This window comes from Thrips palmi, unplaced genomic scaffold, assembly GCF_012932325.1.
Source record: "Thrips palmi isolate BJ-2018 unplaced genomic scaffold, TpBJ-2018v1 HiC_scaffold_18, whole genome shotgun sequence".
Lineage (NCBI taxonomy): Eukaryota > Metazoa > Arthropoda > Insecta > Thysanoptera > Thripidae > Thrips > Thrips palmi.
In genome coordinates this window covers 20,947,412-20,969,643 of record NW_023144627.1, presented here as the reverse complement: position 1 = coordinate 20,969,643, position 22,232 = coordinate 20,947,412, and the positions used below count along the sequence as shown (strand labels likewise).

At 58.0% G+C, this 22,232-nt stretch overlaps 2 protein-coding genes across 2 annotated transcripts in view; one reads left to right on the top strand and one right to left on the bottom strand.

The window, feature by feature from the left end:
* Positions 1–46: 46 nt before the first annotated feature.
* On the bottom strand, positions 47–5,599 carry LOC117644515 (heat shock protein 75 kDa, mitochondrial). The gene is made up of 16 exons (XM_034384044.1): positions 5,419–5,599; positions 4,992–5,054; positions 4,830–4,909; positions 4,599–4,739; positions 2,644–2,715; positions 2,406–2,566; positions 2,200–2,309; positions 2,035–2,108; positions 1,792–1,954; positions 1,530–1,713; positions 1,306–1,453; positions 1,101–1,228; positions 813–997; positions 490–721; positions 332–404; positions 47–257 (listed from the first exon to the last, which is right to left on the bottom strand). The coding sequence occupies exons 1-16, from the start codon at positions 5,540–5,542 to the stop codon at positions 156–158; spliced, it is 2,040 nt and encodes a 679-aa protein (XP_034239935.1). The 5' UTR covers positions 5,543–5,599; the 3' UTR covers positions 47–155.
* A 6,420-nt stretch (positions 5,600–12,019) lies between these two features.
* The window catches only part of LOC117644252 (neurogenic protein mastermind-like), a 29,200-nt gene continuing 18,987 nt past the window's right edge, over positions 12,020–22,232 (top strand). Inside the window, exon 1 of the mRNA XM_034383533.1 lies at positions 12,020–12,870. Coding sequence (XP_034239424.1) covers positions 12,622–12,870 — 249 coding nt within the window. The 5' untranslated portion in view covers positions 12,020–12,621. The remainder of the gene's footprint in view (positions 12,871–22,232) is intronic.

The window sequence follows — 22,232 nt, the reverse complement described above, 5'->3', positions numbered from 1 at the left end:
CCCCACTCCCCATAAGTCAAGTAATGAAAAATAAAAAGCAGGAGCAGTTGACATCAGCATGAAATCTTTAATATAGCAGTCTTACATGAAATAGCATGAAACATATGTTTCTATTTACAGGTACTCATCTATTCACTTAGGAGTAAAGGGATGATCTAATGTTTCTCCAGAGCAAGTTCAAGGAGGTCGTTCATACCGCTCAACAAGGTCCGAGGGTCTTCAACCAAACCAGCTCCAACCATAGCATTGGAAAATAGCTGCAATACCAGAAAGGAATGAATAAAATTGATACGACTCACAAACAATTTTACTTGGTTGTGATAGTGTTTACCTGATTAGCAACTAATTCTGCTAACTTAGGGTTGTCCTTTGAAAGGGAGCTAAGTTTCTTAATAATGGGATGCCTGGAAACAAAACATGCACAAATGCATTAAGACACTTGACACTTCCCAATTCATTCCAATTCTGCCCCAAATTCATCTGACTTACTTTGGGTTCAATTCTAATTGAGGTTGTAAAATGGAGTAATGAGAGTCTTGTGGCATGCTGTGGGCCTGAGTCCGGATAAAGTGTCGAGCTGCAGCCATTTCTTCGACAGTGATCACACAAGGATGAGACTCCAGACGATTTGTGACTTTGACGCTAGTTACCTTGCCCTTGAGTGTTGTCTTAATCCATGGTATTAACTCGTCCATATCAGACTGAGACAAACTTCCAGCTTCTAAGATGAGAAACATAAAAATTATAATTACATACTGTAGCACAAAAATTTACTCATGCGAGCATTGATTCAAAACAGGCAAACAACTTACCAAAAGGCGATTGCTCCGGCTCTGTACTTTGACGCATTTCCTTTTCAACAGAAACTATGTTTTTCATGTCAAACTGTCTTAGTTGCATCAACACTAACTCATCATAGGGTTCATAACAGAAAAGAACTTCCACATCTCTCTTGCGAAGGGCCTCAAGGTAAGGTGAGCTTTCTGCCAATTCTCGACTGTAATGTTAACATTTAACAATTCATTAATGAAACCTAAGTCATGGCCACAAAACAAAAAATTATTAACCAAAATAAATCTCTTATTGATTAAACTGTGTACCTAGGAGCTGAAAGATAATAAACATCCTTTTGGCCTTCCTTCAATCGGCTGCAGTATTGTGGAATGCTGACAAGATCTCCTGGCTGGCTAGTTGAGGATTCAAATCTGAGAAGTTTAGCAATTTCTTCCTAGAACAGAAATGAGCATGCCATTATTAAAAGGACACTAAACATTCATTAAAATTTTAATCTCTATAAACACTTACCTTTTCTACTTGTTCATGGCTAGTTACAATTCCTTCTTTTAAAAATAATCCATAGTGTTTGTAAAATTCATTGAAAGAGGCCTCTTCCTTTTGTGAGCGATCATGAAGAAAACGCAGAATTCGGTTGGTTAAAACAGTGCGCAGTTTTCTGAAATATTTAGGACAAAAATTAGGAATGAAAAGGAAAGAACTTTAAAACTCAAAAGACTTTAACAGTAAACTACCTGATGAGGGCAGAATTTTGAAGCAGCTCTCTGCTCAGATTTAAAGGAATATCCTCAGAATCCACAACACCTTTCACAAATCTTAACCACTTTGGTAAGATATTTTCAGCCTTACTCTTGATGAGCACCTTTCTTGTGTAAAGTGCCACTCCCACATCAGTGCTTTGGCTCATTTCAAATAAACCTGAAATAAATTTCAGTATGATCATTTCTAAATTAGGGACCTAAGCAAATCACAACCATCACTAAATGAATGACAAACCTGGTTTACTGTCAGGGAAATAAAGCAGGGCGCGAATTGAGATGGGAGCATCTGTCTTGTAGTGGAGCCAGAACCTTGGGAAATCAATGGATCCACCAATAAACCTATAGAACTCGGAGTGAAGGTGGTCTGAGACATCCTTAGGGTCTTTGAGCCACAGGGGCTGAAACAAAGAATAACAGACATTGAGAAATTTTTTGCACAAATAAATATTATATTTAAGTGATGGATTATTCAACTCACTTCAATGGTATTGGCACGCTCTCCATTCAATATGATCGGGCTTCCAACAAAGTTGCTGTACTTCTTAATAATTTCTACAAACAAAAGAAAACAAATTCGTGACTAGCATGAAATCAAGCAGCAAAAATAAACAATGATTTGTATTACTTGCGACCTTGTACATACCTTTGACCTTTTCTTCATCACTGAACTCTCTTGAGTCTGCTTTCAAAGTAATCACTATTTTTGTACCAGGCTCAACATTTTCTGCTTCATTGATTTCGTAGGTGCCAGACCTACAGAAGAAAACAGTGTCATTGTAAAATGGACAAATAAATTTTTTCTACTAGGCTGTTTTGAAATAATTCGTTCTGGATGATTGAGCATCTTACCCATCTGATGACCATTTGTATCCTGGAGTACCAGCCGTGGCAGAGCGGGTGAACACCTCCACCGAGTCGGCAACCATGAAGGCACTGTAGAAACCCACTCCGAACTGGCCGATGATGGAAGAAGCGTCCGTACCCTTCTCCTTCATCTGCTCCAGGAAGGCCTAAAACAACAACCGCAGCAAGATGAGAGCTATCGCACTCACGGCCCTCGACGGGCGTGTGATCGACAACGGCCTACCTTAGACCCCGATCGGGCAATGGTGCCGAGGTTCGAGACCAACTCCTCCCGCGTCATACCGATGCCGGTATCCTGCGAACACAGACGTCACATCGTGTGTCTATCTCCGCTCTGTCTCTCTCGCACCTATACGGGACGCCTAATGAGTGCGAGAGAGACAGAGCAACGGCTCTCGGAAGCAGTCTGCTGTGCTGGGTCATTCCCTCCCCAGCCTCTGGCTCGAGCCGTCAAAGGTATCAATGGCGAGAGAGGGGATGTTCAATCGGGGTGCCTGCACCAGTGGATGAGCAGGGGGGGATTGTAGGGGCACACTTCGGGGGGCATTTTCGAGAGGTGGAAGTCAGGGGGTTGGGAGTCCAGGTTGGGAGAAGGAGATGAGGGCGGAGTGGGGGTAGTAGGGGCTGGGGCTGTGGGTGCGGCGAAAGGGGCGCAAGGAGCGAATGGGTGGAGGTAGGGGTGGTTAGACGGGGTTTGGGCAGGCACGCCCGGCACGCCCGGCAAGTGGGGTGTGCCTCTGGCTGCCTCTGGCCCGCTCGGCCCCGAGGCGCGGCTCGGCCACGGCATGGCCATGGCATGGCTCGGCCCTGTCGCGCGCGGAGTGGATAGGAGTGGAGCCACTGGCGTGGAGCCTGGCGGGGCCGGGGCCCAGCCTGCGCAATGGCCCCGTGCGGGTCCAGAGGCGGATCCGGAGCCGGCCGGAGGGGGTGGGGGTGCAAAGTAGCACTTTGTGCCTACTTACAGGGGCAAAGTGAGGCTTTCGGCCCACCTGTCAGGCGGCCGTCTGGGGTCAAGGGGCGATCCCCTTCGCGGATCCGCGCTGGGGAGGGCCCGTCAGAGTGCCTCACACTCCGCACAGTGGGCCAGAAGACCGGTGGAGGCGGCCAAAATCCCAGACGCGTTTTGAGCTCGAGTCCTGGTTAGCGACTCTGAAGCTCAAAACGCGTCCAGGGTTTTGGCCGCCTGCGCCGGTCCTCTGGCCCGCTGTGCGGCGGCGGACCAGGGAGGGCCCGGGCCCCGGGGGCGTGCGCGCTCGGTGCGCGGCGAGCCAGGGGCGGTCCGGGCGAAGCAGGGAGCAGGCGGAGCAAGGGGGTCATTCCACTATCGATTCCGTGGTACGCCGCACCGCACCGCGCTTCGCTTGGCCCGGCCTGGCTTGGCCGCGCTGCCGCGCCACGCAGCGCCACGCCGCCTCGCCTCCAAGCCCCCGTGGAGCGTCGCGGAACGGAGCGTCGCGGGGCGTGGAGCGTGAGCGTGGCGCAGCGCGCGCCGCCCGGACCCGTGATAAACCTCGTGACTTAACGCGGGGCTCAGCCCAAGGCTCAGCCATGCTCAGCCGGGCTGCCCGGAGGCCAACTTCGGTCGCCACACTGGCGAGGGCGGATAACGGGGGAGGCGGGGGCGTGAGTCCACGGATAAGCCGTGGAAATGGACACCAAGCCGATTGGCCCGGGTTCGAATCCCGGCGCCGCGTCACGTTTTCCAATTCCTTATTTCCGTCAGGGTATAATTGCGTTTCGCGAAAGGAGACTCGGAGCGGGGGCGTTTGGACGGAACTAAATTTGAAAGGACACTCGAGGAGGGAGCGGTCCTTCCCCGAGGGGGTGGGGGTGGGGGTGGGGGTGGGGGTTGGGGTGGGGGTGGAGGCGTGGCGTGGAAGGGGGTGGCTATGGCTAAGGCCCACTGACCTGGGCCCTCACTTCAAATCTCAGTTCCACGCTTTGACATTGCATTGCTAACCATCCCAGTTTCATCAACACTATATTTATAGAACTTCTGAAAAACCTTTGTTTTGCTTATATTTGATTGCAGCAGAAAGTCATATCTATTAAGACTTTTTTTTTTCAAAATTTCTCTTTAAATAATGTTAGTTTTACAAATATTTTATTTTTACAGCCACTATTTGAACCAGTTTAGGGAGTTATTAATTCGGTGTCATAATGCTCCATTTGATTTACCTGAATCGTCAGGACACGGTTCTGCTTGTCAGTGGTGATACGGATTTCCAGTGCACCTCCATCCTTGCCTTCAGACAGCAGAGAGTGGCGCAGCTTCTCCAGGGCATCACTTGCATTTGAAATTAACTCTCGGATGAACACCTACAAGCAGAACAAATAATTACATCCCAGGGGAACTTTCTGGGCGAGAAAAAGAATTCACGGAAAGTAAATTCGAACTAGAAGTTATACCTCTTTTTCAGAATACAGAGATTTGGCAACGATGTCCAAGAGCATACGAGTTTCGGCTTGGAACTCCAACTTCTCTGCACCTAAGGCCGCATGAAAGTGTTTTTAAAATTAGAGCTGAGGGTATGAATGAAAGAAATCTCTTACAGTGTTGTAAATTTGTACCATTGCTGCTGACTTTGTCTTCGTTTGCTTGAGCACTCAAGGATCGATACTGCTGACGCCAAACTGAAATAATGACAGAAACAAAGAACATAAGATTTAGAATCGGAATAAAATTGAAGATAAAAACCTGATGGTGTAGTGCTGATTCAAAACTGTTGCTTCCAAACAATGAATGAATGAATGAATGAAAGTGATAACAATTGCGATAAAGTGAGGCGTGAATTCTTAGACAGTTACTCGATTCCAAGTCCAAAGCTCGGTGAAAAAGATGGGAGTAAATAGAAATAAGAACTACCCTCAACAAAGAGTCACCACCACAAGGCAACTCAGTTCTCAACGACTATAAGGGTTCACAGAAACGAGACAGCGATAGGTTATGTTTCCCCATGATACTCGCTCGGCGACTTAGACAGCTCAGAACACTTACGGATTCCAGTGTTCCTCGACACAGAAAGATATTTCGGACTGTGAGGTACAAGCACACGGCTTGCCGGCCTCGCGAACTTCTGGGCAAGCCGAGAAACGGCGAAAATCCGCAGAGAGGCAGACATCGTGAGGGCTGCAGACAAAGTCCGGCTGGTCGCAGAAGCTGCTGGAGCCTGGACACCCTGGGAGCGGGGGAGATATCGTAGGACCGCGAGGAGAGAGGCCGTGCGAAAAATAAAGGCAGGCGCTCCACTTGTGGGTCTAGAGGAGGGAATTCACCATAAGGATCATTGCAGAGACCTTCCAGCTCTGAAATCAAGCTAAGTCGCTCGGAATGTCCTCATTTTCAAGAGCCCAGACGTTGTCTGCGTTGGCTAGCCTGCTCAGGACGGTCTTTCCCCCGCCACTCGAAATGGCGCGAAACTTTCGAAGATGATGAGAAGAGGGATGTGCTGTTAACGTTTAAACTTTTGAATAAGCACAATAGCAAATGATTTCTATAAACCCTAATGCGTTGAATGCTCCCTTTCATTTCAGATTGGCTATATGCCGAGAATGGCCGAGTGGTTGGTTGGCCACGATCAAGAATTTAAACTCGGTCGTGGTTGGATGGTTGGGATTCACAAAGGCTGCTTTCTTTTATGTACAGATGAAGGCCTCTGTGACACAGTTAGGTGCGGTGCCGTAATTTTTTCGTAATTCCCAATCTTTTTACCAATACACGATTGCGTAGGGGCGTAGGGGCGTAGTAAGTAGTGCCTTTTTGCCTGCCTCTGGACAGGGAAGTGACGACTTGAACCGAACGTGTGACCCCACCAATGGATTCCTCGTTCGGAGAGCAGTCCATTGGTGGGGTCACACGTTCGGTTCGAGTCCCATTTAGCGACTCTGGAGCTCAAAACGCGTCCGGGATTTTGGCCGCCTCCACCGGTCTTCTGGCCCACTGTGTCGCGCCCGGCTTATGGACGCCCCCCAGCAGGGCGAGCAGAGCGCCGTCTCCGTCACCGACGTCACCGATTACAATGTTTGCCTCTACGTATCGGAATCGCGCGCAAGGCAGCGCAAGGCATCGCCGCTCTGTCTCTCTCGCACTCACGGGGCGCTAGGGCGCGCTATGGCGAGCCGGAGGAGTGCGAGAGAGACAGACGGCGGGCGCGCTTCCGGCCGCGAGACAAGTGCCGCGTCTCGCGAAGCGCCGCGAAGCGCGCCAAGTAAGTAAACACAGTCCGACCCAAAAATAAATGGCAAACGGCGCGACCAAGATCCGCCTGCAGGCCCATTCCACGCGGTGCCCCGTGCCCCGTCGCTCTGTCTCTCTCGCACTCGTGGGGCGGTTCGTCGGGGTGCGAGAGAGACAGAGCGCTTTTCGGACTCGGACCACTGATCCGCCTAGCCGTTTTGCGTTGGGCCGGTCTGCTTGAGTTGGTGGATCGTGGTGTGGTGAGGTGACGCAGTTCGGGTATCCACCGCTACGCCGAGGGAGCGCTGCTAGCGGTACTAGAAAGGCCGCTGGAGGGTGGTGGGGGGCACACTGGGGGGAGGGGGGGGGAGCTGTCGGCTGGTCGGCCGGCGGGGCCGTCTTCGCTCCGGCCGGGCTGCTGACTGATTCCGAGAGGCGTTTTCGTCGCTCTGTCTCCCTCGCACTCGTGGGGCGTTCCCTGTGGGTGCGAGGGAACGAGAGAGAGACTGCTGCCCGTGGTGGTGGCAGTGTGTGCGACGCGCGACCCACGCGACTATGCCCCTGGGTCCGTCCCTGTCCCTCGGTCGCGCTGAAAAAATGCTCCACAGCTTGACGCAATCAAGCTCGGTCTGCGTTCGCGTCTGCGTTCGCGCCCCATTGCGAGCATGGCAAGCTGGCCAAAGCCCTCGCTTAGGTCGGTCCGGCCGTAGCTCCGTTATCACTGCGGAAACGCGCGGCCGGAGCACTTCCTCCAGGTGCGGTTAATCCGGGCATCCGAGGCGCGATGCGAAAGAGTCTGTACCGATAAACGCCGTCCGGTGTGGTGCCGGCCCGGTGCAAGATGGCGTTGTTGTCTTTGGCTCGTCGCTCTGTCTCCCTCGCGCGGGTACCGCACGGCGCGGGCGTGCGACAGAGACGGAGTAGAGGGAGCAGCGACCAGGCCACTGTGCGAGGGACGGGTGCACCGGAAAGATCCCCAGCCAGCCAACAGGCCCGCTCGCAGGTGCAGTCTGGGCCCGGGTGGCATGGCGGGGCATGGCGGGCGGCGCGGATGGCGGGGGGGGGGGGGGGGGGCGTGGGTTGGCCGACGAGGAGGCTGCAGTGCAGGCTACTTTGCAATTATGTGCCCCAAATCGAGGCATTCTTTTGCGGGAGGGCGAACCTCGAAGACCTCGAAGCGCGAAGGCCCCGCCAAAGGGTGGCGGTTCGAGTCCTGTTTCGCGACTCTGGAGCTCAAAACGCGTCTAGAGTTTCGACCGCCTCCACCGGCCTTCTGGCCCACTGTGCCTCGCTCTGTCTCTCTCGCACCGCGACGGCACGCCGGGCACGCCCCGCGAGGGCGAGAGAGACAGCATGGAGACAGCCACGCTCGCCCTTCGGGCCTTCGGCAGATGTGTAGACGCAGTGTTTGCCAAGTCGGCAGTCCCGGCCCGGTCCCGGCCGATGCGTGCGCGACGGGCGTAAGATGAACCCGCGGGGCGGCCGCCTCCGAGGAGTCGCTTGTCGCTCTGTCTCTGTCGCACTCGTGGGGCGTGCCGTCAGAGAGAGGCAGGGAGACCGAGCGGCGAAACGACTCTTCGGATTTGCAGGGCTGGCCAGGCTTTTCACTATTGACCTGGCCATGGTCACGTCCACTCGGTATTTTCCGCTGCCGAGCGTACAGTGAACCGCGCCGAAGCGGCCGAAGGGGCCGAAGGAGGGCGCGCTCCGGAGGAGGCGGGCGGTTCAAATTCGGTACGTAGCGCCTGCCTCTCTAACTCGGAATGGCAGTTCGAACGGGTCCCTCTGATTGAAAGAGAAGCGGGCTGGAGAGGCTCCAGTCTCTCTAATTGAAAAGGAAGCGGGCTGGAGAGGCTCCAGTCTCTCTAATTGAAAAGGAAGCGGGCTGGAGAGGCTCCAGTCTCTCTAATTGAAAAGGAAGCGGGCTGGAGAGGCTCCAGTCTCTCTAATTGAAAAGGAAGCGGGCTGGAGAGGCTCCAGTCTCTCTAATTGAAAAGGAAGCGGGCTGGAGAGGCTCCAGTCTCTCTAATTGAAAAGGAAGCGGGCTGGAGAGGCTCCAGTCTCTTTAATTGAAAAGGAAGCGGGCTGGAGAGGCTCCAGTCTCTCTAATTGAAAAGGAAGCGGGCTGAAGAGGCTCCAGTCTCTCTAATTGAAAGAGAGGCGGGCTGGAGAGGCTCCAGTCTCTCTAATTGAAAGAGAAGCGGGCTGGAGAGGCCCCAGTCTCTCTAATTCTGGAACTGACGGCGCCGCGACGTGAGGCTCGCGGAGCCCCACTCGGTTTGTTTGAACGCGTAGCGGCTCGCGTCTGCTCGCGTCACCGGGGCGTCGCTGGCGTCGCTGCTGCACTGCATGACTGCCCTGCAACGCCACACACTCGGCAGAGGGGAGGGAGAGAGAGGGAGATAACCCCAATGACGCCACCATCTTGCCGAGCGGCCGAGCGACGTCTTCTTGTGTGTCTCTCTCTCACCTACACGGGAGGCGCCATGAGTGCGAGAGAGACAGACTGTCGGAATCAGTGTGCCGCGGCCGCCGAGGACACAAAGAGCCACACACACTTTTGTTTTATAGTGTAGGCGGGAGAAAGAGGTCCTCGGTGAGCGTGTTCGAGGTTCGACTGGTTTGGACTGCATGCCGTGGCATCCCAAACAGTGCTTTCGTCGCCCTGTCTCTCTCGCACAACTCCCCCGCGGCGCGCCATGAGTGCGAGAGAGACAGAGCGACGCTCATCCGCGGAGTCGGTCTGCTCCTCGCTCTAGATCAATCATCGCGCTGGGCGGCGCGGACGACTCCGCGACACTATAAACGCAGAAATCTGGCCGGCTCGTCGAACTCCCAATTTCACCGCCCTGTCAAGCTCCGCACCCAATTTTCGCTCGGCGCGGTACAGTACTCAAACTAATTTCCAGCTGACTCAGCCGAAGCTCTTTGTTGCTGTCAGGTCGGCTAATGCGCTAATGCATGCCGCGGATTGTTTTTCGAGTGTACGCGCGTTTTGGCAGTGCGGTGTGACGGCGCGAAGCGCTCGAACCGCGCCAACGCCAAAGGGGTGAACAACTCCAAAATTGGGCGCGCGTACGTACACACCAAAAAGAAGCCAAGAAAAAAATTACCACAGCTTGCAAAAATTTGCGGCAAATTCGCAAGGCCGTAGCAGAAGGCGTGGCCCAGTGGGCAGGCTGGGGTTGGCAACCCTTTCGACACTGGTGCATCGTGGCGGGAGTTTTGGCTGCTTTTGGCAGCACTGGGCGGTGAGTGCCCCGATGTCCCCGTTTCCTTGGTCGCCTAGTCCAGCCTAGTCCAGCCGGTAGGCAATCTCGTTGGATTGGAGGATGGCGTTTGCCTGCCGCCACACTGCCGCCTTCCGTTGCCTTCCGGGCCGAACCGAACGGCCTAGAGTCCTTTTCGCCGCGCTGCCTCTCTCGCACTCGTGGGGCGTTCCCTACAGGTGCGACGGAAACGACTCTGCTGCCTTCGGCTCCTTCGGCACGGCTCGGCCGGACAGGGTTGGACTAACGGGTGTTGTGTGGGCGAGGTCCTCCAGGCGCTCCGTCTCTCTCGCACCCGTACGGGACGCGCCGAGAGTGCGAGGGAGACGGCACTGCTTGGTGGGGGACGCACACTGTAACTGCACACAGCCCCGCGGCCCCGCGGGCAGTAAGTCGCCCGGCGCCTCTTTTTGCTGGCGTTCGACGGAATCGCGCTTCCGTCTCCCTCCCTCCGATCGCCACGGCGCGGCCGAGGCGCGGCGCGCTGTCTCTCTCGCACTCGAGGCGCCACAGCGGCGCGATTTCTCATCCGAGTCCCGTACGCAGTGGTGGGGTTTTCGCCTACTTATGTGGCAGCACTGGAATGAGTGAATTTGAACAGCACGGGTTGGTCGTCGACAGGCGTTCTGGAGACACACGGGTTTGTTTGTTGGCCGGCGCACATTGGACAGAAGACGCGGTGGAGGCGGTAAAGTCCCGGACGCGTTTTGAGCTCCAGCGTCGCTAAATGGGCCTCGAACCGAACGTGCGACCCCACCAATGGATTGCTCTCCGAACGAGGAATCCATTGGTGGGGTCACACGTTCGGTTCGAGTCCTGCTTAGCGACTCTGGAGCTGAAAACGCGTCCGGGATTTTGACCGCCTGCACACTGTGTGGGGCGGCCTCGGCAGGGGCGCAGCGGAGCGACGACGCGACTGTCTGAGTAGTAATCTGATTGTGCGAATAGGCGCGGCGCGCCACTGCAAGGCACTGCAAGGCGCTGCGCTGCAGGGACACGCAGCCACCTCCATCATCACCATAATCAGCGCGGCTGCAGACTGATTCCGAGAGTCGTCGCTCTGTGTCTCTCGCACTCACGTCCACGACTGCGAGAGAGACAGAGCGACGGAACGATTCTTCAGGGACACGGAGGCGCGGGTTGCGGGTTCGAATCCCCGCCGCCTTTGCCGGCCTTTGCCTTTGTCCGTGACTTTATGTTTCCACTGTGCTTTGGAGCCGAGTTCAAATACCAGTGCTCCGCCGCTCCGCCGCGGTGGCGGCCGGGGGAGGGGCGGCTGGGGGCGGCGCCGTCCGCGCTCTGGGACTCTGGCACACTGGCAGTCTGGAACGCGCTCTCGCTTCATCCCCACTTTGCCTGTCGCCTTAAAATTAAGCGTCGCTTAGCTCAGGCGGCTGCGTGATCGATTCCCAATCACGAGTCAGCAGGTGCCGCGGGTTCGATTCCCGGCCGGGGCGGTGTCCAAAACGCGGAGCTTCATCAATCAACGGGGCACAATGAACTGAAACAAACTCGGTGCGCCCCACCGCTGTGCCATCGCCTACTCGGCCACACTGTAAGTCAGGCCAAGCGGGGCAAGCGGAGGAGGAGGCGTGTTGACTGGCGAGGCACCCGCCCCTCCTCCGTCTCTCTCGCACTCATGGGGCGCGCCGTAGGGGCGCGAGAGAGACAGAGCGACGACTCTCGGAATGAGCCTGCTGAGTCGGCGGAGGACAACTCCGAGTGCAAAGTTGAGCCACAAGGCAACAACGCCGCGAGGGCCTGGCGAGGCTAGCGAGTCGTGCACTCTGCGCTGCACACTGCAAGCTATGCCCTGTGCCATGGGCCCTGCCCGGCTGCCTTACGGCTGCCCGGCTCCGCGTTGAGCGCTACACACAGCCAGACCGTCGCTACGCCACAGCCAGCCAGCCCGTACCGTGTGCTGGCTGCCAGCCTGGCTGCCAGCCTGGCCCGGGGTGGCTGCGGCGCGCGCGGTGCGGCGCGGTGCGCGGTGCGCGGCAGGGGCGGGCAGGGAGGCCGAGGGGGAGGGGGTGCAGGCTGGCTGGCTGGGCTCGGCGCGGTGCGGCTGTGCTTGCCTGCCAGCTCGGGCTGCCTGCCCGGCCGACGGGCGGCTGGCTGGGCTGGCGCAGGCTGGCGGCTCGGCTCGGCTCGGCTCGGGGAACGTTTCACAAGTGGTCGGGATACGGAGGGGAGCGGGCGAGCCGGTCGGGACAAGCGAGACAAGCGACGCGAGCTGCAGGGACCGTTGTGTTTCGGCGTCGCGGCTTCGCGTTTCCCCTTTCGAGTTGAGGGGCAGCAAAGACAGCCACCCGCGCCGCGAGTGCTAGTGTGTGTGTGAGTGTCCAGCGGCGCCAAGCAGCGCGACCAAGTGCGTGCGCGTGCGGCAGTGTGCGAGTGTGACGGCAGTGTTTACAGCCGGAGTGAGGTTATGTCCGTCCAGGATGCGTCTGGTCGGAGGGCCGGGCAGCCCGGGCCGGTGCAGTGAGTGCCAGTGTGTCGCCTGCTTCGCTCGTCCGCGATGAAGCCCTGGAGGTAGGCGGCCGGCACCGGGTCTGCGGGCCGCGGTCCAGGTCGTCGGGGAGGTCCAGGTCCAGGGAGGCTGTGCCGGCATGCACGTCAACGTGTACCCCGGGTACTGACGACACAGTCCGCACTGGCATACTACCCTCACCCAGGAGCACCTGGGGTCGAGCCCGGGGGGGCCGCCCCCCTGGCGCTCGCTCCCGCCCCCGCCCCCGCCGCGTCCCCCCAGCAGATGGGGGCGGAGGTGCTGCCCGCCAAGAAGCAGATGGCCGTGGAGCGACTCCGGCGGCGCTTCGACGGCTACCGCAAGCACCAGGTGGACTGCATCCCCAGGTTCAACCAGAGCTTCGAGGGCCTGGTGGAGCAGAACATCCAGGACACGCTGGTCCTGCGGCAGCGCTACCTGGAGAGCAAGGCCAAGCGCGCCGCCAAGAAGAGTGACAAGAAGCAGGCCGACGGTCCGCCGCCCAACCAGCATGGGGTGAGTATCAGGCCGTGGGTTCGAATCTCACTGGTGCACCTTGACGGGGATGGCACACCTGAAAGACCCTCGGCGCCAACGGGCTGCAGGCCGAAGGGGTAGCTGCCGCCTGCATGAGGGAGACAGGGCCTTCCCCGACGCGGCGTGCCGACAGCGCTTTCAGTCGGTGGATGGCTGAAGGGTTGTGGGGCTGAAGGCTGCTGAAGGGTGGTGGAGCGCCATCTGTTGCTGCCTCGCAGAAGACGCGCCACTCGCCCCACACTCGTCGCACCTGTCAAAAGCGGCGCCCACCGTCGCTCTGTCTCTCTGTTGGGGCGTCCCGCGAGGACAGCGACAATGACAATCAGTGCTTGGGACGACCAGGACGCCAGGCCGGCCGGGATGCGTCATGCATCCGCGGCACGCGACTGACACACTGGCACGCCGAGAAGGCCCGCCTCCCAAGAGGATGAGTCAAAGCGCTGAGCTTTATCACCAGCAGTCCGCACTCTCTCGCACCCCTGCGGGACGCCCCACGAGGCATACAGCGTTGGACCAAGCACTTCGACAGTCAACTTGGACCAAGCACGTTGACAGTCTAATTGGACCAAGCACATTGACTGTCTAATTGGACCAAGCACGTTGACAGTCAAATTGGACCAAGCACATTGACAGTCAAATTGGACCAAGCACATTGACAGTCAACTTGGACCAAGCACGTTGACAGTCTAATTGGACCAAGCACATTGACTGTCTAATTGGACCAAGCACGTTGACAGTCAAATTGGACCAAGCACATTGACAGTCAAATTGGACCAAGCACATTGACAGTCAAATTGGACCAAGCACATTGACAGTCAACTTGGACCAAGCACGTTGACAGTCTAATTGGACCAAGCACATTGACTGTCTAATTGGACCAAGCACGTTGACAGTCAAATTGGACCAAGCACATTGACAGTCAAATTGGACCAAGCACATTGACAGTCAAATTGGACCAAGCACGTTGACAGTCTAATTGGACCAAGCACGTTGACGGTCTACTGGGACCAAGCACATTGACAGTCAACTTGGACCAAGCTCATTGACAGTCAAGCTAAAGCACATTGACAGTCTACTAAGACCAAACACGTTTGCAGACTTCTAAGCACATTCCCAGTCAACTTCGACCCAGCACGTTGACAGTCTACTGGGACCAAGCGCATTGGCAGTCTACTTGGACCAAGCACATTGACAGTCTAATTGGGCCACTCACATTGGCAGTCCACTTGTACCTAGCCCATTCATTGACAGTCTACTTGGACCAAACACATTAGCAGTGTAACTGATAAAGAGACCAACACTTCGACAGTCAAGCACGCGAAGGCCTTGACAGTGTTGACAGGCTTGACAGTCAGGCGGTCAGACGGACGTTGGGGCGGCAGAGAGGGGGCGGTGCGGGTGGGCCCCTGGTGGGCCCATCCCTCGGCCCGGCCGCCCCGCCCGCCCGGTCCAACGGGCCCAACCCACTGGGCCCGCGTCTTGCGCTTTGCCAATCGGTTTATTAATAGAGTGTAGTATCTGCGATTTTCGCACTGCTGTGCTCCTCTGTCGCTCCGCTGCCCCGCTGGCGCTAAAGCTGGCGCCAGCCGGGCGATTCGGAGGATCGGGTTGTCTCTCTCGCACCCTTGAGTGCGACAGAGACAGAGAACGTGTGACCCCACCAATGGATTCCTCGTTCGGAGAGCAATCCATTGGTGGGGTCACACGTTCGGTTCGAGTCCCACTTAGCGACTCTGGAGCTCAAAACGCGTCTAGTGTTTCGGCCGCCTCCACCGGTCCTCTGGCCCACTGTGCGGCGGGTACCGGCGGGCAGTGCACTACGTAGCAGCACCTGTGCATCCACTCTGCAGCGCTCTGCGCACGGAGCGGCGGCGGGTCAACGGCCCCGCGCTCGCCTCTCCGAGCACTCTCCGAGCTCGCCGATTTCGCAAAGCACTGTCGAAGCGAGGGGCGCGGGTTCAAATCCCAGCGCAGCGCATTTTGGAGCAGGACCGGGCTGTGTTTAGGTGGTTGCGGTCGGCAGTGGGGTGCCTCGCCACCGCGCGCCGCCGCGCCATCTGTCGGCCGCCGGAGGCACCATCGATCGGCCGCCACCCCTCTGTCTCTCTCGCTCCCGTGCCCAGGATCTCTCTCTCTCTCTCTCTCTCTCTCTCTCTCTCTCTCTCTCTCTCTCTCTCTCTCTCTCTCTCTCTCAAGGGGGCCATCTGCAAGGCGCTGCACATCGACCTTCGCCTTATTTTGTTGTTGTTCGCCTAAGGCGCCCTGATGTCACCAAAGGCGCCTTGTTGTTGCTGCACGCGCGGTTCCGGAGCACAGTGGGCCAGAAGACCGGTGGAGGCGGCCAAAACTCAGGACGCGTTTTGAGCTCCAGAGTCGTTAAATGGGACTCGAACCGAACGTGTGACCCCACCAATGGAATTCTCTCCGAACGAGGAATCCATTGGCGGGGTCACACGTTCGGTTCGAGTCCCATTCAGCGACTCTGGAGCTCAAAACGCGTCTGGAGTTTTGGCCGGCCACACCGGTCTTGTGGCCCACTGTGGGATGGTCACGCTGATAAGCACAGGGGCGTGGCTGGAGTCCACTCGCGTGGCGTTGACAGGCACATCGACGGAGTGGCGGTCCCACTATGCCATTTTGGTCACTTTGCCTTTCGTGCCACCTTATAGCAACGTCACAGCGTAAAGGTAATTGACCTGCGCCTAAAGGCGACTCGCGACTTATCAGTCTAAATTGAATCAGTAACTGTGCGAAAAACAAAGTGCCTGCGACGAAAAGCAAGTCGAACGCGTTGGCCTGCGGCTGCAGCCAATCTGCCGTTGCCGCCGGCTCGGCCTGCTCGGCCGGCGTGGGGCGTTTATCGCACTTCCCGTGTACAGTCCGGCCCTCATCTGTCTCTTTTCGTCTTCGCCTCGCCGGCAGCGCCTGAACAATCCGACTTTTATGAAGCTCTCCAAAGCGATAATTCACTAGCCCTTAATCGCTTTCCTTTTGAACCCAATTGTAACCCGTTGGCGCAGCCTCCTGTAATGAACGGCTCCGGAGATTTTAGTCGGATTTGAAAGCTCGTTCCTGCCAGTGGAGTGGGTTTTTAATCTTCAACATGTGTGCACGAAGCAAGTGCGGCTCGGTCAGCGCTGCTCCTCCAGTCAGTCATCAGCCCGGCAAGTTCCGAAGACTCGTCTGCGCGACGGGGCGCACAGTGGGCCAGTAGACCGGTGGAGGCGGGGAAAACTCCAGACGCGTTTTGAGCTCCAAAGTCGCTAAATGGGACTCGAACCGAACGTCTGATCCCACCAATGGATTCCTCGTTCGGAGAGCGATCCATTGGTGGGGTCACACGTTCGGTTCGAGTCCCGTTTAGCGGCTCTGGAGTTCTAAGCGCGTCCGGGAATTTGACCGCCTCCACCGGTCTTCTGGCCCACTGTGCGGCGAGCGTTCGGTTCGGCTTCGGGTCGTTCGGCTCGCGCTCGGATCAGCTTCGGCTGAGCTCGACCTAAGCTCGGATAGCCGTCGCCAGGCGTTCGGCAGCCTTCGGCAGGCAGCAGCAGCAGCGGGCGTTTGCCCCCCTCCGTCTGTCTGTTGCGTCTCCCCTCCCCTCGCCCGCCCGCTCCGCCCGCTCCTCTCGGGCCAATGTGTTTATGGGAGGTGCTGTGTCTAATGGGGCAGCGCGCGTCGCCCGGCCCGCGTGTGTGTGCGTGCGGGCGGCGTGCATCCACTTGAACGGCGAATATAATCTCGAGATCCTTGAGCGCTCTCGGGCTGCGGGGAGAAAATAGCTCGCACTTCGTTTGTTTCAAAACGAATCAAACATTACGGGGCTCTTGGCGAGAAAGTGCCGCTCCACCAAACGCTGGCTGATTCTGGCCCTGCAGAAGCGAGCTTCGGTCCGTAGGCCTGAAGCCGATTGAGTTGGACTTCTGGTTGTCTGGGGAACTACCGAAGATTCTGGCGGAAAAATAAGTTCTAGCGACCATCGTTCAAAATGCCTCCGACTGGTGCGGTGGTGTTGGGCCAATGACCTGGTGAGCACGGACGTCCATTGGGACTTGGCCCAAGATCTCCAGTTTTCACAGTGAATCGCTTCTCCGGGAATGCCTCCCTCTCTTCAAGGGAGCGTCGCTAAAACAAGAAGCGTCTGAATAAAGGCGAGCGACAGGTAGCCGGTGCAGCGGCGCAGCTCTGTCTCACTCTCGTGGTCGAAGGGGAGCGAGAGGGACAGCACTACTCGGAATCCGGCGGCTGTTTCGGGGTCGGCCCGTAAGCGAAGACAAAGCTCTGCCGCACGCGAGGCGACGCGAGGCGAGACGACATCCACGTCGACATCCGGGCAGGTAGGCTGCCCGGCATTATGAGTAAGGCACGAGCGGGCATTTTGTCTCTGGATCGCATTCCATTGATGGGACATCGTGTCTTTTGCTGTCTGAAACGTCCACAATGTTATTTCGGTCCATTTCAGTTCATCGTCATTGCCAAACCAAAAGTGCACGAACAGTTGGCCCTCAAACATTCGATGAATTTTGAAGGTTTTCTTTCCATAGTGGGGCGTTTTTCCTGCTTGGGAGTCGCCCAGGACACCTGGGGCGGGCGGTCCTGTTCGGGATTTGGTCTGGAGGGCACGATCCGAAGCCCTTCGGGTTTCGAAGGACGAAGGACGTAGGGCGTCCCCTGCCACCCACCCTACGCTTTGGGTGCTTTGTGTTCGACTGTGCCTTAGCCTGACCTCTGTGCCGAACAGAACGCCGACTGTCTGGAGATCATAGACGTGGAGACAGACAAGCATCTCTGAAGTAGGTCGGCCTGGAGGCACGAGAGAGAGAGAGAGGCCCTAGAAGCGGGCAAGTGCCCCAGCAGCTCTGGTGAGATACGCGCTTGTCGGGGCCATCGGAGCGTGAGACCAACAAACAAACAAATACACCGCTGCGCTGCCCCCACGTGTTACTCTTGTCTGGAAACAAATCTTGCAATCGGGGCCACAGAAACGGGCAATCGTGTCAAAGCGAGGAATGGACAAGTTCCTTTAGCATGGACATTTCGACAGCGTCCGTGACAACCTAAAGCATGAAGCTGTCGACAATCCTCATGGCAGCAAAGTGTTTGGTTTGGGCAAACTCTTCTAGGAGCCAAAGCCCTTTGTCGACGCACACTAGTTTTTCCGAAGAGTTCTCCTTTGTCATGAAAATATCTCGCTCTCCATGAGGGCACATTGACTTGGTTTGGGACTCCGCTTATCTCTGTTTTCGGGAAGTAAATCTTTTGTGTCTGTTTATTAATATGTGCGGCGCCCCTGATGGGGGTTCCATGTTCTGGAGAACACTCTCTCTCTCTCTCTCTCTCTCTCTGGCGAGGGTGGGCGCTGTATTTTTAGCCGTGTGCACAGGGCCCACAAGGGCTGGGCCCCGAAGTTGTGCACCACACCACGCCCCACGCAACATATTGCACTTGACGAGCTCGTTGCTTTTTGGTCCTTTTTGGCGCTGAGGCGTTGGGTCCCAGTGTCGTGGCACGATCGCACACACTGGGAATGGAGCCGAAGCGGAAAAAGAGGAGGGGGGGGGGCTTTTCAGACTGGAGGTGAGAAAAGTGACTCGCCAAGAAATTCGGACGTCCGTCTCATAAAGGGTGAAATTTACGGGTGGTTCGCACAAAACGACTTATTTTTTGAAAATTTTATTTCCGTCTAATGCGTCTTTCTATGCCCGGCCACCGTTCACGAGATAGATATGGTCTTATTTACCATTTAGTACCTTGCCAGCACTCTTGCAGGATTCGAACTTGAATCCGTCAAAATGTGCGTCGTTCGGTCACAAATCCCTCGCCTCTGCGCCCTGAGAGACCCTCCCTCCCTCCCCTGAGTCCAGCCAGGGCTCGCCAGGCCCTGGGCCCTTCTATTTGTTTGGTTATTCCTGTCTGCGGCGATTGAGGTTTGGGGTTGCTTGCGGTCGCGCGGGGTGCTACTTACGGTGGAGGGAAATAGACGCGGCCAAGGCCGGCCAAGGTCGTCGTGCGCGTTTTGATGCCCTCTGACGTGCGCACCGGTGGTGGCGGTCCAAACCCCGGACGCGTTTTGAGCGCCAGAGTCGCTAAATGGGACTCGAACCGAGCGTGTGACCCCACCAATGGATTGCTCTCCGAACGAGGAATCCATTGGTGGGGTCTCACGTTCCGTTCGAGTCCCATTTAGCGACTCTGGAGCTCAAAACGCGTCCGGGGTTTCGACGGCCTCCGCCCACTTTGCATCCTTTTTGTTGTTGGCTTACGGCCGGTCCCCGTCGGTCCCCGTTGGTCGTGGGAATGCAGATGGAGCGTCGCACCTGCCGGCCGCCGCTGCCGCTGCCGGCGTCCATAGTCGATCCGCGGTGTCGCGGTCGGGGGCTGGACGGCGGGGCGGCCGGCCGGAGAAAGAAGTTTGTCCGGACGGTGTTTGAAGCGGAGCGTACGCGGAGCGTGCCGCAGCGTGCCCGCCAGTGGCTTGCCGCTTGCCGGCCTGTCATTCCGGGAGTCGGTGTCTCCGTCTCTGTCGCACCTCTACGGGGCGCCGCGTGAGTGCGAGAGAGACAGGCGACTCTCGGAATGAGTGCGCCGCCGCGCCGGCCGCCGCCAGGGTTCGCTCGGCCAGCGCTCGGCTCGACCCGAGGGGACCCGAGTGCCGGCCGAGGAGCGGCGTGCGCGCCGGTCTGTCTGTCTGACTGTCCCCTGTCCGCCGGGCCGCGGGCCAGCGCTGCCGTGCGAGGAAGAGAGAGAGACGCGGTCCAGGCGGCAGCCCGCTGCACAGTGGGCCAGAAGACCGGTGGAGGCGGCCAAAACTCTAGACGCGGTTTGAGCTCCAGAGTCGCTAAATGGGACTCGAACTGAACGTGTGACCCCACCAATGGATTCCTCGTTCGGAGAGCAATCCATTGGTGGGGTCACACGTTCGGTTCGAGTCCCATTTAGCGACTCTGGAGCTCAAAACGCGTCTAGAGCTTTGGCCGCCCACTGTGCGCAGCGACCGGCTGCCAGCCCGCCAGCCCTTTGGGTGGCGTCTGGACGGTCCGGACGCAGCGTCAGCGTGCCTCCTTGTCGCACTCACCGATGCCGAGAGTCGCCTCCGTCGCTCTCGCACTCACGGCGCGCCCCGCGCGGGTGCGAGCGAGACGGAGCGACGACTCTCGGAATCGGTCCACTACACTGCTCGGCCTGCTCGGGGGAGAGGGCGGCCGGGCGGTCGGGTTCCGGAGCGCGACCCGCCGCGACCCACCGGCAGCTCTCGGTGTTGTCATGTTTTTGTTCACTCGGCTCGGGGAGAAGGAGGAGATTGTTCTTGGTGTGTGTGTGCGTGCGTGTGCACCGCGCGCCCTAGGCTCGCCGCGCTCGACGCTCGGGGGAGGGGCGCTAGTGCACTGTAGTGCACTCTGTTGCTGCACCGGCCTCACCACAACACTTACGCTGCGGACAAACGCACCCAAGTGACTGACTGCAGCTTGGAGTATGGCACATAGGGCAGCTCTTACGGCTTGCGCGCTTACGTTCACACACACACGCACACACAGCACGAGGCACGCGTGTCCCACGCGCGCACGCCACTGGTCGCTCGCACTCGGCCGATTCCGAGAGTCGTCTCCCTCTGTCTCCCTCGCACCCATTACGGGACGCCCCACGAGTGCGAGAGCGACAGAGCGACGAAAAGGACTCTCAGTCTGCTGTTGCGTTTGTCAGTGTCCTGGCTGTGGCGGACGGCCGGGCTAAGTACCCCTAGTCCTCCCCGGGCTCGGCAAGGCTCGGCAAGGCTCGGCCCTTCTGGCGACCTCGGGCGGGCGTCTTAGACTCCGCCGCCACACTGGGCTAAAGTGACTGTGTCATATTTTCCCTCCCCGCGGCCCGTGGTGCCCGTAGTGCCCCGTAGTGCCCAACACAATAATCTCTGCGTGAGTCACAACCCCCTCCCCCTCCGCCCACTCCGCCCTGCCTCCGGGAAGACTAGCCTCCCGAGCACGGAGATTGTGTGTGTCACTTCACTTCGGCCTGGTACACTGTCAGAGGAGAGGCGTTTCGGCCGGTCACACCGGTTTCCTTGTGTCGTGTCCACGCTGTTTGTTTAGCCAGCACGCCGGCCGAGTTTGATTCGCTCTATGGTCCGTTCAGTCAACCCTACAGTGGGCCAGAAGACCCGGTGGAGGCGGCCAAAGACGCGTTTTGAGCTCCAGAGTCGCTCAATGGGACTCGAACCGAACGTGTGACCCCACCAATGGATTGCTCTCTGAACGAGGAATCCATTGGTGGGGTCACACGTTTGGTCCGAGTCCCATTTAGCGACTCTGGAGCTCAAAACGCGTCTTTGGCCGCCTCCACCGGGTCTTCTGGCCCACTGTGCCTCGCGGACGAAGACGCAGCACATGTCTCCCTCCACTGTATGTAACTCGGCCGAGGGGAAACACTAGTTGCGCGGGGCGGGCGGGGCGGAGGCACGGCCGAGACATTCGGGGGGAAATGACAGAAATGGAGAGGGGACTCACAGTGCAGGCCACAGGGACGTCCAGTGCTGCAGTTTAACCGCGCCTCTTCACCCTTTTATACTTACACTTTGCAACCTTGCCTCCACGCCGGGCGCGGCGGGGCGGGGCACCAGGCGCTACAGTACGGCTTCCTGCAGGTCCCGGCCGGCCCGGCCATACCAGCTAGGCTGCCAGCTCGGCCGGCCGGCGTGGCGGCCGCCAGCCCTGCCTGGCCGCCTGGCTGCCTGGTGAGGCGGCGGCACTGCGGCGCTGCGGCGGCGGAGCGGGGGAGGCAAGGGTTCGGTTCGCAAGCATCGCCTCCTGCAGACTGATTCCGAGAGTCGTTCTCGTCGCTCTGTCTCTCTCGCACTCGCGCGGCGTCGTTGGCAGGTGCGAGGGAGACAGAGCGACTCTCGGAATCAGTCAGCTGTGCCGCCGCACCGCCGCCGCCGCGCCTGCCCCGCTAGAGTCACCCGTGGCATCGCGGGGCGTGGCGGGGCGTGGCGGGGCGTGGCGGGGCGTGGTGGGGGGCGCTGGTGCAATGAGCGCGAGCCTAGCGGTTTCGCCGAGAGTGCAGCGATCCAAAAGGCAAAGCCTCTCTTTTGGTTCTCCTCTGCATTTCTCCTCGACCCACCGCACAGTGGGCCAGAAGACCGGTGGAGGCGGCCGAAACTCTAGACGCGTTATGAGCTCCAGAGTCGCTAAATGGGACTCAAGGGTTTTGGCCGCCTCCACCGGTCTCCTGGCCCACTGTGCACCGTGCGGCCACCCGGCCTCACACACGCGCCTTCTCCTCGGAAAAGCGCCTGTCCTCCGGGTGTTTGAACCCGGCACCCGTCGGAATGAGTCGGCGGTTGTCTTATAGTG

What these genes read in the sequence shown, in the direction of transcription:
- LOC117644515 (XM_034384044.1), bottom strand. Translation starts at nt 5,542, where the DNA reads ATGTCTGCCTCTCTGCGGATTTTCGCCGTTTCTCGGCTTGCCCAGAAG. An exon ending in ACCGTGTCCTGACGATTCAG is followed by an intron (nt 2,716 to 4,598) that starts GTAAATCAAATG and finishes CTGTGTTCGCAG; the next exon opens with GATACCGGCATCGGTATGAC. An exon ending in GCCATGAACAAGTAGAAAAG is followed by an intron (nt 1,229 to 1,305) that starts GTAAGTGTTTAT and finishes TTTCTGTTCTAG; the next exon opens with GAAGAAATTGCTAAACTTCT.